This window comes from Ovis aries, chromosome 7, assembly GCF_016772045.2.
Source record: "Ovis aries strain OAR_USU_Benz2616 breed Rambouillet chromosome 7, ARS-UI_Ramb_v3.0, whole genome shotgun sequence".
Classification (NCBI taxonomy): Eukaryota; Metazoa; Chordata; class Mammalia; order Artiodactyla; family Bovidae; genus Ovis; species Ovis aries.
Genome location: NC_056060.1, coordinates 50,395,364 through 50,410,542, shown reverse-complemented (window position 1 = coordinate 50,410,542; position 15,179 = coordinate 50,395,364). Strand labels below are relative to the sequence as shown.

General features: G+C 41.6%; 1 protein-coding gene across 1 annotated transcript in view; it reads right to left on the bottom strand.

The window, feature by feature from the left end:
- Positions 1-15,179, bottom strand: part of ALDH1A2 (aldehyde dehydrogenase 1 family member A2) — a 119,219-nt gene that overhangs the window by 49,410 nt on the left and 54,630 nt on the right. The window contains exons 2-4 of the mRNA XM_004010568.5: positions 11,104-11,208; positions 10,766-10,906; positions 7,834-7,963 (exon numbers count right to left, since the gene is read on the bottom strand). Of these exons, the coding sequence (XP_004010617.1) occupies positions 7,834-7,963; positions 10,766-10,906; positions 11,104-11,208 (376 nt within the window). The remainder of the gene's footprint in view (positions 1-7,833; positions 7,964-10,765; positions 10,907-11,103; positions 11,209-15,179) is intronic.

Sequence of the window (15,179 nt, the reverse complement as noted above, 5' to 3'; positions counted from 1 at the left end):
ACTAGGTTTCTCTATCCAAGGGATTTCCCAGGCAAGAATACTGGAGAGGGTTGCCATTTCCTCCTTCAGGAGATCTTCCTAACCCAGAGACTGAACCCACATCTCCTGCACTGGAAGGCAGATTTTTTTTTTTTTTTAACCACTGAGCCACCCGGAAAGCCCAAAGTAAAAGGGTTAGTTGCTCAGTCATGTTCTCATGGACATGAACTATATAGCCTCATTGACTATAGCCTGTCAAACTGCTCCATCCATGGAATTCTCCAGGCAAGAATATTGGAGTAGATAGCCATTCCCTTCTCCAGGGAATCTTCTTGACCCAGGATTAGAACCTGGGTCTCCTGCTTTGGAGGCAGATTCTTTACCATCTGAAACACCTTTAGTCTTTTTGCTGTAACACTATTTAAATACAGTAAGATGATTAAAAAGATTGTTTCCATCATTTCTCTAGCTTTGCACTATAAAGCACATCAGCTTGACAGAGGAAAAAAAATCTCCATCCAAACTCAGATACTCCACTTTAGGCTACAACCATCTTAGGTCTTCTTACCAAATATAAGGCATTACAGAGAGAGCTCAGACTCAGCAAGAACGGACTGCATTTGATGAAAATAACAAATAAATGTTCTGAATACCATATTCCAAGCCAGCAAGTTAGGACACAACCATGGTGGAGAAAACTAAAGAAGAGATGAGACACCAAGACGGAAATACCAAATCTCGTGTTTAGGACTTTTTATCTCTTAGCCTCTTTTGCATTTCATTCAGGAAAGTAAAAACTACTGTTCTTAGAAGGAGTTTAAGACACACCCAGAGACAACTTTTCTGATGTGTTTTTACACCTCAGTGTTATATAACTTGATGAAGAATTGCAATTAAAAGCTTTATCATGAATGTAGTTGAACTATGGATCAAATTTTACCGAGCATGTATAGATTAAGCCATTTCTTAGTTTACAGTAAAACTAAGAAGAGTCTTTGTCCCTAGAGATGAGTAACAGGAAAACTTCTTCTGTATTTGTGAATGTTGAGCCACTGTTCTATGTCATTTAATGGACGTGAGTTTGAGCAAGCTCTGGGAGTTGGATGGACAGGGAAGCCTGGCGTGCTGCAGGCCACAGAGTCACCAAGAGTCGGACATGATGGAGTGACTGAACCGACTGACAGCAAATTACACAGGAAAGATAGAAGTTACTTAATTGCAACAACTGTGTGGATTATTCCTTCAGGGTAAACATTACTCCTTAGAGCAGATTTAACAGCTGCTTGAAAAAAAATTAACAAAATTATTATTCTCATAAAAGTATTGGGCATTGACATGCTCTATACATAAATTAGAGTATGATTAGGTAATATGCATGGTAAATGAAATCAGAAGAATCTGAAATGTGCCAGAAATTGAGGAGAAATTTATTACATGGACCTCAAGAAATGGCTCCCAACTATAATACTAAGAGCATTTCAAGAACTGCTACAATTTTTATACACCTGGTAACTCTAAAAATGAGTTTATTTAATAGCATCAAAATCGGTTAAACAATTCAATGAATGGATGGCCATCTTCTAATTTGTGTATAGAATTACCTTTCAAGGAACTAGCAATGACCTTTTGGTGACCCCAGTAATGAACAATTAGACCAACTACACTGAACTAGTTCATTATGTCCTCTAGCAGATACCTATGTATTCTGAGACTGGGCAGATCTCACTGGGCATTTCACAGCTGTAATGATAAACACCATAGATAGCTATACAGACACTGGAGATTCTACAGTAACATACAGTGAAGATGACACTATTTCCCCCAGGGGTCAAGCGGCAGCATCTCAGAAGTTTGACTACATGCTCCTGAGTCAATTATGAACATATCTTAGCTCTACCACTACACATTGTATGATCTTGGGAAAAAAGCTGCTTTACTTCTCTGGACCTTAGTTTCTCTGTCTGAAGAATGAGGAGGATGGCCTTAGGGATCCCTGAGTTTTCTTCAATCTGCCTCTCAAAGAGGTTACATGTGAAGCAGACTCCATGATCCGTCACCACCAATTCAGGTAACTCGACCTGCTTTGGGTTTCCCTGATAGCTTAGCTGGTAAAGAATCCGCCTGAAATGCAGGAGACACTGGGTTGGGAAGATCCACTGCAGAAGGTATAGGTTACCCACTCCAGTATTCTTGGGCTTCCCCTGTGGCTCAGCTGGTTAAGAGTCTGTCTGCAACGTGCAGACCTGGGTTCAGTCTCTGGGCTGGGAAGATCCCCTGGAGAAGGGAAAGGCTACCCACTCCAATATTCTGGCCTGGAGAATTCCATGGGGTCACAAAGTCAGACACTTTGTTTCTTTCTATCTGCCCTGGGTTCTGCTTAGGTGAGTAAAGCAAACAGCTCCTCATTCTCATTGATTGAACATGATCTCACCATATGAGTTCTCTGTTGACAATATTAAATCAGATCGAGCTGTTGAAGGCAGAACAGTAGGATTCAAGACAATTTTTGCACATTTTTAGCCTATCCTTTAATTTAACAGGTAAAACTGAGAGGAGGTGAACTGGATAAATAATTACAGGTGGCCTTTGTAGCTTTTTAACCTTTGGATATGCTAATGTATCATAAACTCATTTTTATGTCAGAATTTAGTTAAAGTATGAACTACATTTTCTCTGCTTACCTATCACAAAACAAATCAACACTGTAACAGAGAAAAATCATAAGTAATGTAAACCAAAACATCGACTTCTCCCTCAGTGAACTGAAGATAATCTTTGTTCCTTCCTCCAGCACAAAGATTTTGTGGCCATGGGAGGAGCTGGGAATTTTGGCACAGGTTGAAAATGATCAGAATGGAGATAAAACTACTTCCCCTGGAGGGCTGCTATGAGATTAGAGATACTGTAACAGGCACAAGGAAAGTGTACAATAAATCATAATAATGATTATTATTTATCATCATAATTAGCAGATGTTATAGCAGAAGGGTCAAAGCATAGGATTTATGGTCAGAAAGAATGGTTCCACTGAGTACCATGGCCAGAAATTATAGATAATATTGTAAAGACAAGAACATTAAGACCATTGTGAGTCAAACTAATACTGCATGATTCTGTGAAAACATCCAACTGTGGGCCTTGGTTGGGATGTAACAGAGAGGGATAAGGGAATCTCTCAGTTCAGAGTGCGAAATGGCTGTCCAGCGGAGGCTCAGCAGTGGTCATGCTGCAATCCTTTTTTCCTCCTCCCAGATATTCTAGAGGGAGGCTACCCTGCCGGGGGAGGGGGGAAAAGTACTTACTTGCTCTCTGCAACTGATTATCCATTATGTCATCAAAATCTCTTTCTAAAACCAATTTTGATCAAGACACTTATTTACTTAAAATAATTCAGTGACTCACCATTACTGTGGAAAAACACTTGTAGCAGCCTCCCCAGGCCCAGGGCCCCACTGTCTGCTAAAACTGGCCACACTAGCACACAGACTCTGCTCCCTCCATGCTCTGCGCGGACTGCTAGCACTGCTGGTTGTTGCCCTGGCTACATCTTCACGCACCAGCCCTTGCACAGGTTATCAGCTGTGTATCTCACTTCCTTCTCCAGCAAGCCTTAATGCTGAGTGATATGCCTTTCCTACAGAGTACACACTGAACTCTGTATGTCCATATGTGAACAAGCCACTCTATATTGCACTCGGCTGTCTACCTGCTTGTTTTCCTTACTATTCTATGGGCATCTTACCTGTTTACCTTTGTAGCCCCAGTGTTTAACACAGGTGGTTAAAAAAATCTGCTGAATGAACGTATGAATGAGGGGATGCCCGAGAGGCTGAGGCTGACACATGGTACAAGAGGTAAAGGAAGGGCTCTTCTCATTATGAGGCAGAATGCCCAGCCTTCCTAAATGGGAAGGAGTCCCAGAGATAACAGCATAATTCCTCCTACTCTTCCTGGGTCTTACCCTTCAGTGTCAGGGATACTAAATTGGATGAACCATGGAGTATGATTCAATGCAACAAAGCAGTCATAGATTAAAAAAAAAAAAAACTTTCAGATTTATTTTTATGACTGCTTTCTACCCTTCTATTTCCTCTAGGAATAACAGTTAATGTTAATCTAAAAATATGCAGAGGGTTCAAGACTTCACCGGGTTGACTGTCCTCTTCCTTTTCCCACTCTGCTGACAGGTCTCTACCAGAGGGTCTACAATGGCTTAGGCAAAGAGAGACTTGGGTTTGAATCTCAGGCCTGCCACTTACTCACATGTGACCTTGTTCAAGACACTAAACCCTTGCTGTCTCATTTTCTTACCTGCAAAATGTGTATAATACCTTTTAAAAACTGACTCGTTTCACAGGATCACACATAGAATCACACAGATCCTGTATGCAAAAGACTTTTACATGCTCAAACATAAAGTATATTATTTCTTTATACTTATAATCTCAAACAAAATTAGGCTGTTTCACAGGAAAATGTGACTCAGCAGTAAAGAATCTGCCTGTAATGCAGGAGCCACAGGAGACCTGGGTTAAATCCCTGGGTTGGGAAGATTCCCTGGAGGAGGAAATGGCAACCCACTCCAGTATTCTTGCCTAGAGAATCCCATGGCCAGAGAAGCCTAGCAGGCCACAGTCCACAGGGTCGTGAAGAGTTGGACACGACTGAAGAGACTTGGCACATGGAAACGTATATAACACAATAAAGACCTAATGGTTAAAAGCTAATAGCTTTCTTATGGTCCAGATTTCATTGAAAAAAGCCAAGAACACAGAGACAGAAATCAAGCTGATATTAAATTATAAAGTTACAAATGACAATAAAGCACAGATGGACTGACTGAACAAATGTGAGAATAAATAAGTGAACAATAATGACCCTCCCTTTCCCTGGTCTTCTACTATGACCCCCTGGGTTTAGCCAACCAGATGCCCTAAGCACTGAACTAGTCAAAGGGGTTGTGAGATGAACACTCAGTAGCCTATAGGCATGCCAAAATGTGTCTAAAACTGGAACAGAAAGGAAAGTGGCCAAGTTCATGTCTGTCTTTGTCCTTCTTTCATCTGCCTGAGGCACCACAATGAAATATCTTATGTCCCAGACCCACAGCTTCCCAGGACCTCTGCCTAACGACCTGAATCCCTGGAGAGTTCTTCATCCTGCTGCTGCTGCTGCTAAGTCGCTTCAGTCGTGTCTGACTCTGTACGACCCCATAGACAGCAGCCCACCAGGCTCCCCCATCCCTGGGATTCTCCAGGCAAGAACACTGGAGTGGGTTGCCATTTCTTTCTTCAATGCATGAAAGTGAAAAGTGAAAGGGAAGTCGCTCAGTCGTGTCCGACTCTTAGTGACCCCATGGACTGCAGCCTACCAGGCTCCTCCATCCATGGGATTTTCCAGGCAAGAGTACTGGAGTGGGGTGCCATTGCCTTCTCCCAAAGTATCCCTCTGAATGCACATTAGAGGAAATCAGGGAAACAAAAATTACTTAGCATTTTACAGAATTCCTCCTCTTTTTTTCCTTCACAGGCTGGACACCAGTTTATGAGTAAAGGTGGGAGAGACTACAGTGAATGTCTTTTCTAAGCCCTGTACTTCTAATTCAGAATCTCTAAAGAGCATCAGATGAAAACAGTGAGGCTTATAAACCAACCACCTCTACTGCCAGATAAAGTTACAGTAAAGTATCAAATATGATCAAAAATTCCAACAAATCTTTATCTCATCAATCAAGGACTTTTCTCCTAAGGAGGCAAAAGAAAACCAAGACATTGTTAGGCCAAGTAGGTATTTATGTATACATACAGCCTTAGATTTTATCTTATTTCTAAGATCTCCGTATATCATTTGAAAAGATGTTGAAATATCTGAAACAGTGAAATGGCAGGTGAGGTGGGATGCAAAAAAACTGGAGCCTTTGATTCTGATAATTTCCCTTCTGCACTGAAACAGCAGAGGTCAGCTTGAAAAGGCTGACACATGTCCTGTTCTTGACAAAGGTTTTAATTCCCAGGCCCTCCCACAGGTATGCACATACCAAGCTATGACTCTGTCTCACTTAGGCCGTTCTTCAATCCTACATATCCTACAAAGAACAGTGGTCCGTAATATCTGAGAGCCAGGACTAAACTAAGATTCTGGCCTTCCTTTATCTTCTCCATCCTTCTGAGTCTGAACTTGGGAAACTTCTGAATGGCAGGGAAGAGTCTCTATAACCAGAAACCCATTTTCTAAAACCAGCATTCCACATGTCAGCATCATTCATGGAGATAATGCTAAAGAAGTCTCGTCTCTCTTCTTTGTCACTGTGACTCCTCACTACTTGAGGCAGAGAACTGGCAGCACAGGCATAGCCTGGCAGCTGGACAGGAACACAGATTCTCAGACCCCATCCTAGACCTGCACTGGAAGACGATCCCAGGTAATACATATGCACATTCAGGTTTGAGAGGCGCTGCTCTAAGCCAGCCACACTATCAGCCATTGGTTTCCTTTCCTGGGAAACCAATCCTCCTCCGTCGAGGAAGGCCCACACAGGCACTCTAAGGTCCCCAGCATCACTCTCCACTCTCCCCAGTGTGCACAAGGAAAGCTGGCTCCAAAGAACACAGGTAGAGCACCTGGTACACTACTTAGCCCATCCAGGAGCCACTCAAACACATGTATTTTCTTTCTGTATACCTATTCACCACTGCCAATATCCTCATATCTCTTCCAGCTGGCTCCTTTCCTGTCATGATCTTTCTTCCTCCCAGTTTCTAAAACAGATTCTCTAGTGAAGTGATTCGCCAGGCTCTAACGCCAAAGTTTTGGCTCTACAGTTTATCTGCTGGGTGAATCAGGAAGACAATGTAACGTTTCGAGGCCTCAGTTTTCTCCTCTGGTAGTAACAGTGCCTACCCCTTGGTGCTGCTGTGAAAGCACTGTATTTCATGTTACTACAGCCCAGTACTCATGCTTGGGCTTCCCAGGTGGCACTAGTGGTAAAGCCTGACAACGCAGAAGATCTAAGAGACACAGGTTCGATCCCTGGGTCAGAAAGATCTCCTGGAGAAGGAAATGGCAACCCACTCCAATATTCTTGCCTGGAGGATCCCTATGGACAGAGAAGCCTGGTGGGCTTGTGTTCATGCTCAGACCGAGACCTTTCCACTGACTTAGTTTGGATGCCTTCCCATTGCTTTAAGGGCCACAGCACTGACAGACCAAGCCACACAGCTTAGCACCTAACTGTAACTCTCCTGTAGAGATCTTTGTTTTGTCTTACTGGTTTTGTCTCCAAAACTGGATCTTAAAAGACAATGTGTCAGGATGGTGGTTGTTTTTACAGATGGTAAAAGTAGTTCATGGTCTTTATAGGAAATACAGAAAATATGGAGAAATATGAAAAAGAAATAATAAACAATCCATAATCTCACCACTCAGAGAAGACAATTGTTAACATTTTAGAGGATTTCCTTCTAAACAAGAAAATCTTAGGTTTCAGGAGACCAAGGGCCAAGTCTTAATCTTCTCAGAGTTTTCCCTGGCTTTCCCACACCCAATGCTTGTCTCGCCCCAGCACCTAAGCTAGCACAGTGCAAGGAACTCTGCAGCTGACACACGCTTGTTCCTTAGCTGACTGATGTACTGATGTGGCTTCCTCCGCACCTATGTGTGGACTGGCTACATACTGAAATAGGGATACTGTCAGAAGCAGTGACAAAATCTGTTTTGTTCTTTGTTCAGTTCAAGCTGCTGCAAAAGTGTGCTCAGATCTGAACTCCATGTGACTGCTGTCTGTGTTTGATGGTGACAGTGTGTTTCTGCTGAGGTCTCATGTTTCCCTTTTCAACGTACTCAGGTCTCACATACCTACAGGAATGGTCATCCCGTGAATTTTATCAGCCCAGCCTGCATAATACCGAAGGGTTTTGATGACTCCTTGCAAATCGACATAAAATGCTTGCAGAAACGGTTTGCCACCATTGAGGGATTCCATGGTCTGTGGGAAAAGAAACAGAGAGAACTTTCCAGTGATACATTAAGTGATTGCTGGGGCAAACAAAAAAAGGAATGGAAAGAATACAAATGAATCTGAATAATGACGCATACCTGGTCAACTCTGATTTCCCAAATGAAAAGATTTTAGTACTGCTTGTCGAGTTTAGTTTCCAGTAAAAGCCACCATGAGTATGTATGTACGTGTTCTTGTGCTTGGGTATGAGCTTCCAGTAACCACTATTCCAATACATAAACACCACTGGTGATAAAGAAAGTGTTCTGCTTGTCAACCAGCTTCTGTTATATTAATGATCAGAGCTACGCGGGGATTTTTCAGAGTCTACATCAGTAATCTGAATCCATAAAGAGGAGCAGGGACATGGGCTTTTATGCACTTGATGAGAATATAAAACGCTCCCCACAGCTGCCAAGACCCCTGCTGAGAAATGGAATGGCCGCGGTGCACAGCGAGTTTATTTATTACCACCAAATAAACAAGATCTCCTCTAGGGAAGCTCATACTGTAACAACATGAGGGCTGGTTTTCTGTAAATATTTAGCTTAACAACCATTATCTATTAAGAGTGAAGTACTTGGTCCATTTAATAAAAATAGAGTTAGAGTTATTAAGCAGTTTTAGATTATAAATGTTATTATTTTAATGACACATTCCTAAATAGGATAAGTCTGTAATGTAAAGAATTTAAGAAGAATTCACTGGAATGAGAAGAGTATTTTGACTTGAGAAATAGTAGGGGGTTTTACATATTTAACAAATAATATAAACAAAAACATATGTTTGCAATCTCATGTCCTCTTCCTCAAGGACATTTTACAATATATACTGGCACTAAAATTATCTGAGAACTAAAAAAACTAAAATTGAAATACTCTCCATTCAATGACATAAAAATAGCATTTACAGTGTGATTTATTCATGTAATATGTGTATAGGATGGAACTCATTTTAAAATACTATGTGACCTATTCATTGTATATTAGCAAAACAAGGTATTTCCCAGTTCTTTTTAGAATATTTATAGGTCTGTGAGATGAGCATTATATTCTCCACACAGAGGGTATAGAGCCAAGGTCTAGACTACACAGACTAAAGCAGAGCCATTCATCAGATTCTGGGCCACCTAAGCAGTCCATCCCTATGAGCTGTTGATCACCTGAGAGTTGCCAGCCCTGGGTTTATTCTCAATTGTGTTTACCTGGATGCAATATTAACTTCAGTATTCTGGTCAGGAGCTTCCCTATATTCAAGAGGATACCTCTTAGTAAAATTCATTCGTCACATGGCTTAGGAGTGTTTAAAAGTAGGATTCTCATTTAAGTGTGATGGGAAAAAGGACTTGACCACAGTGAGACACGTCAGAGAAAGGATGGCATTTGAATGTTATGACATGAAAAGATAACTGCAGAAATGAACTATATCTTCATCTAGTAAGTACTGCTAATCTAATGTTATGAACACTGTATGGATTTAACTGAAATAGATAATTACAGACCATCAATGTGCCCCCATCATACTATTTACGTGCCAAGAACTATACTCGGACTACAACAACAGGAAGTAAAACACACTTTTCACTCTCAAAGAAATCAAAATCCAGTAAAGAGATAGCATACAGACCAGCGTTCCCCCAAGGTACGCCAAAGAATTCTGTTTTGTACAATATTGACAGATTAGCCAGAAAATTAGTTGGGGCTCCAAAAGGGTTGAGACACACTGAGCAGGGCTTGTCAGTCTTTAATATGCCAAGTGTCTTATGAATCTTCACGAAACACCTTTTCCCAACATGTAGAAACATCTCATTGGAAACAGCATTCCTTGAAGTACCAAACCAGAAAATGCTTTTATGGACAAATATGTGTTACACACAGCAGGAGTTCCAAACCATCTCCATAAGGCATCCATTTTTGTTTCCACACTAGAAACAGATCCATGAGGGGGATGGAAGAAGGGAGAGTGATGGTGGAAGCGACAATGCCGAAGGGACTGGTGCTCCCCTCCCCCAAAGGAAACCCAAGAGTGATGTGACTTTCCAAGCAGAGGAGAGACCGTAGTACTCATGGCCTTAATGCACTGACTCGACAAGGATGCCCTCAATATTCAATGACTGAGTCATTATGGGTCATGCAGGTGAAGACTACGGGCATTTCAAAATGGTTCCAGTGTCCAAGAGTTTGTATTCTCGAACAAACTGACTTCTATTTTTAAAACAGCATCAACAACAACAAACCACTAGGAAAGCGAATGTCCCTTATGTGAGAAAATGATCATTGTAGCAAAAGAAAGTTGCTGTCTCCTGTCTCTCCTTTCTATCAATTCTAGAAAGTGACAGAAGAACAAAGGGAGCAGAGCTATATGAGAGGTCTGCATCACACCTTCTGCTTCTGAAGGATTCTCTCTGGTTAAGGGGGCTCACACTGGAGAGGCAGAACTCTTCGGAATGCCAACAGAGTGGTCTGGCTTCCTGCAGGCAACGTGCTCACTCCCCCACTGCTGGATTGTTCTTGTTCTTTTCGTTGAGGGTGGGAGGGAGAGGGACAAGGAAAGCAGCAAGGTCTGTACCAGTCATGGGAAGCTATGGTTCTGTTCTTCAAAATTCAGTAACAAAAGACACTCAGCTGGTCCCCAGAAGCCAAACCTCTCCCCTTTTTCATGAGTTATTATGTACTCCTTCACTTGTTCCCCAGATCTGCATCATATCATGCTTTCAGAAAGACTGAGGAATCTAAATTTCAGTGGATGGTAAATTTTGTGGTGAAGACGACGTTTTCTTAGGTTACTTACTGCAAGGACTGCCCTGTCTCGTTCCACCAAGTCTGCAAGCTTATCCAACAGACGGCCTCTTTCTGAAGCATCCATCCTTCTCCACACTGAACCCAGAGAGAAAGCCAGGCGGGCTGCCTGCACTGCTTTGTCTATGTCTGCCTGTTAGAGAGGAAGAGAGACGATGATGCAATAAAGGAAGAAACATTTGCTTTCACACACACACACACACACACACACACACACACACACACGGTGATAAATGAACGTCAGTGGTGATGTCTGGACAGCATAAGTTTAGTGTTTTGCTGTCTGAAGGTAGCTATTTCATAGCAGTTTTTCTTCTCAGATGAACATACCTTGTCTGCTTCTTGAACTTCACACACCTGTTCTCCTGTGGCTGGATTATAGACGGGGAACACTCTCCCACTCTCTGAGTTCTGCCACTCGTTGTTAATAAAAATCTAAGGGAACAGACAACAGAATGGACTCCATGAGGTAAGTGACAGAAAGTCAGTCAATGGTGCTGTATTATATTAAAGTACTATAGTAGTAATACTTGCTCTGCCAGTATTCTTGGGCTTCCCTCGTGACTCAGACGGTAAAGAATCCACCTGCAATGCAGGAGACCTGGGTGCACTCCCTGGGTTAGGAAAATCCCCTGGAGGAGGGCATGGTAACCCTCTCCAGTATTCTTGCCTGGAGAATCCCCATGGACAGAGGAGCCTGGCAGGCTACAGTCCATGGGGTTGCAGAGTTGGACATGACAGTAACTAAGCATAGCACAGCATACTTGCTGGTATATAACTAAAGTACAGAATTTGAAGAGTTACAAGAAAAGCTTGATCATTATGCAGTCTAGCCTCACCCCCAATTCAGAAATTTCCTTTGTGGTATTTTTACCTCAATGTCATCCAAAGATTAAATATAATGCTTACCTTTAGTGAATCTGTCAATTACTGAGAGAGTCAAACAAGGAAGGAAGGAGAGTCTCATCTACATACAGAGCATATTCTGAAGCTGAGAAAGTATTTATTAGAGTCTAAGCTCTGGCCAATATCCCAAAAGGGTAAATCATGGATCAAACTGTCAGCCTGAGCTACTAGTTTCTCTGTCAGAAGCCTTAAGTGACCTCACAGGGAAACCTGAATGGTGCTGGAACAAGCATTTGCCTAATTTATAGTCAAAACCAGAACACAGCAATGACTCTGACCAAACCAACTGGTGACTTGAACAACTTACATGTGTAAACCCCAGTTAGATCACTTTCCTTTTGCTGGGTAGGCAAAGTAAAAAGGCCTATAACTTTCGAATTCGTCTCTCCAGGATTTTTCTTAAGAGCCTTGGTTTCTTTATATAGGAAATGAAGGTTATCTTAAAATGGCAAAGAGACTAATGGCTTAAGAAATTATGCAAGTCAATTTCTCAGGAGATTTGTAAGAGATGAGTTAAAGGAGGAGGGAAAATATGGGCAAAAACATTAAATTTTTATTGACATTAAAAAAATCCAAACTAATATTTTGGACTATGAAAGCTCAAAGAATACACAAAGATATTTTGCTCCATAAAATTTACGGCCCAATAACAAAAATTTCTGAACCATTTAGTAGCCAGTCAATTTAGAACAAACACAATGATAAGCTGATTTGCTACTGCTTGGCATTTTAATAATTACAGATGAGGCTAAAGAGTTGGACTGTGAAAAAGGCTGAGTGCCGAAGAATTGCTGCTTTTGAAGTGTGGTGTTGGAGAAGACTCTTGAGAGTCCCTTGGACTGCAAGGAGATCCAACCAGTCCATTCTGAAGGAGATCAGCCCTGAGATTTCTTTGGAAGGAATGATGCTAAAGCTGAAACTCCAGTACTTTGGCCACCTCATGCGAAGAGTTGACTCACTGAAAAAGACTCTGATGCTGGGAGGGATTGGGGGCAGGAGGAGAAGACACAGACGACAGAGGATGAGATGGCTGGATGGCATCACTGACTCGATGGACGTGAGTCTGAGTGAACTCCGGGAGTTGGTGATGGACAGGGAGGCCTGGTATGCTGCGATTCATGGGGTTGCAAAGAGTCAGACACGACTGAGCGACTGAACTGAACTGAAAATGAGTGTATATCTACAATTTTAAATATTAAGTTCTAGGTTATATAAGATCTTTGCTCTTTCCTTGATTTGATAAAACAATGAGCCTGTGTTGAAGGAGTCTTCTTTTACTGAGGCTTTTTAAGATAAAACGAGGGAAAAAATACCTTAAGCCTATAAACGCACTTAATACAAATGTACTGAGCACAAACACAATGATTTTGTAACAGTTTTTAAGTTTTTACTATGAATGTGTAAACATGCTTAATATGCTGTATTCATTTGTATAATGTATTTAATAAATGTAAGGTATTTCTAGACACAGGAGAGGCAAGGATGATTAACAGTTCCAGTCTTTCAAGGGTCAACAGTCCCTAGTAGTTTATTAAATACTCACAACAACCCTAAAGGCAGGATTTTATTATTTCAACTGAAGATGAAGACATTGAGAGAGGTTAATAGTCAGAAACAGCGGGTCATTTCCGGGGCTCTGGGTCTGCTGCTCTTCCCACTGTACCCTGGTTTCCAGACTTGCTCAGACCAAAGAAACACAACTCTTTAATGGTTATAAGACTCTTCTCACTCCGTTTAACAAATTTCCTAACATTTTTCATTGAATCTGTATACCCCTTTTAAATGCAGTATGATCTTAAAGGTAACAAAAGAAAAACATTTATTAGAGGTTAGTTTCATTAAACATTCACTTCTAGACCTTATCAGGTTTAAGGGAGAATGGAATGGGTCGTGCCAATATTCTTTTTATTCACTATTTGACTAAAACTTCTTAACTCTTGATATGTCATCAGCTCCAATTACAGTTTTTAAGCTTTATTGAACAGTTCTAAATGTATGTGGTGGTGGTGGTTTAGTCGCTCAGTCATGTCTGACCCCACGGACTATAGCCCACCAGGCTGCTCTGTCCATGGAATTCTCTAGGCAAGAATACTGGAGTGGGTTGCCATTTCCTCCTCCAGGGGATCTTCCTGACCCAGGGATCGAACCTGGGTCTCCTGCACTGCAGACACATTCTTTACTGACTGAGTCACCAGGGATGTGTGTAAAGACTGATATTCTATGACCTTCTATTGTTTCTTAGAGGTCTAACAAAGGTCAAACAGAAAAACCACTTATTTTTTAATAGAATAAAATTCATCCTCTTACTGTTATTTAAGCCCACGGATAATTTTCTCAGTATAAAATATAGTATGGGATCTTTTTTAAAAAATTAATTAATTCATTTTAATTGGAAGCTAGTTACTCTACAATATTGCGGTGGTTACTGCCATACATTGACATGAATCAGTCACGGGGGTACATGTGTTCCCCCCTCCCAAACCCCCATCCCACCACTCTCCCCATCCCATCCCTCTGAGTTGTCCCAGTGCACCAGCTTTGAGTGCCGTTTCATGCATCAAACTTGAACTGGTCATCTATCTCACATATGGTAATATACATATTTCAACGTTATTCTTTTCCTATTTGGAACCAGTCTGTTGTTTCATGCCCAGTTCCAACTGTTGCTTCCTGACCTGCATACAGATTTCTCAAGAGGTCTAGTATTCCCATCTCTCTCAGAATTTTCCACGGCTTATTGTGATCCATACAGTCAAAGGCTTTGGCATAGTCAATAAAGCAGAAATAGATGTTTTTCTGGAACTCTCTTGCTTTTTCAATGATCCAGCAGATGTTGGCAATTTGATATCTGGTTCCTCTGCCTTTTCCAAAACCAGCTTGAACATCTGAAAGTTCACAGTTCACGTACTGTTGAAGTCTGGCTTGGAGAATTTTGAGCATTACTTTACAAGCATGTGAAAGTGAAGTCGCTCTGTCCTGTCTGACTCTTTGTGACCCCATGGACTGTCGCCCACCAGGCTCCTCTATCCATGAGATTCTCCAGGCAAGAGTACTGGAGTGGGTTGCCATTTCCTTCTCCAACAAGCATGTGAAATGAGTACAATCGTGCGATAGTTTGAGCATTCTTTGGCATTGCCTTTCTTAGGGATTGGAATGAAAACTGACCTTTCCAGTCCTGTGGCCACTGCCGAGTTTTCCAAATTTGCTGGAACAACAGACTGGTTCCAAATAGGAAAAGGAGTATGCCAAGGCTGTATATTGTCACTGTGCTTACTTAACTCACATGCAGAGTACGTCATGAGAAATGCTGGGTTGGATGAAGCACAAGCTGGAACCAGTATTACCAGGAGAAATATCAATAATCTCAGATATGCAGAGGACACCACCCTTATGGCAGAAAGCGAGGAAGAACTCAAGAGCCTCTTGATGAGAGTGAAAGAGGAGAGTGAAAAAGTTGGCTTAAAGCTCAACATTCAGAAAACTAAGATCATGGCATCTGG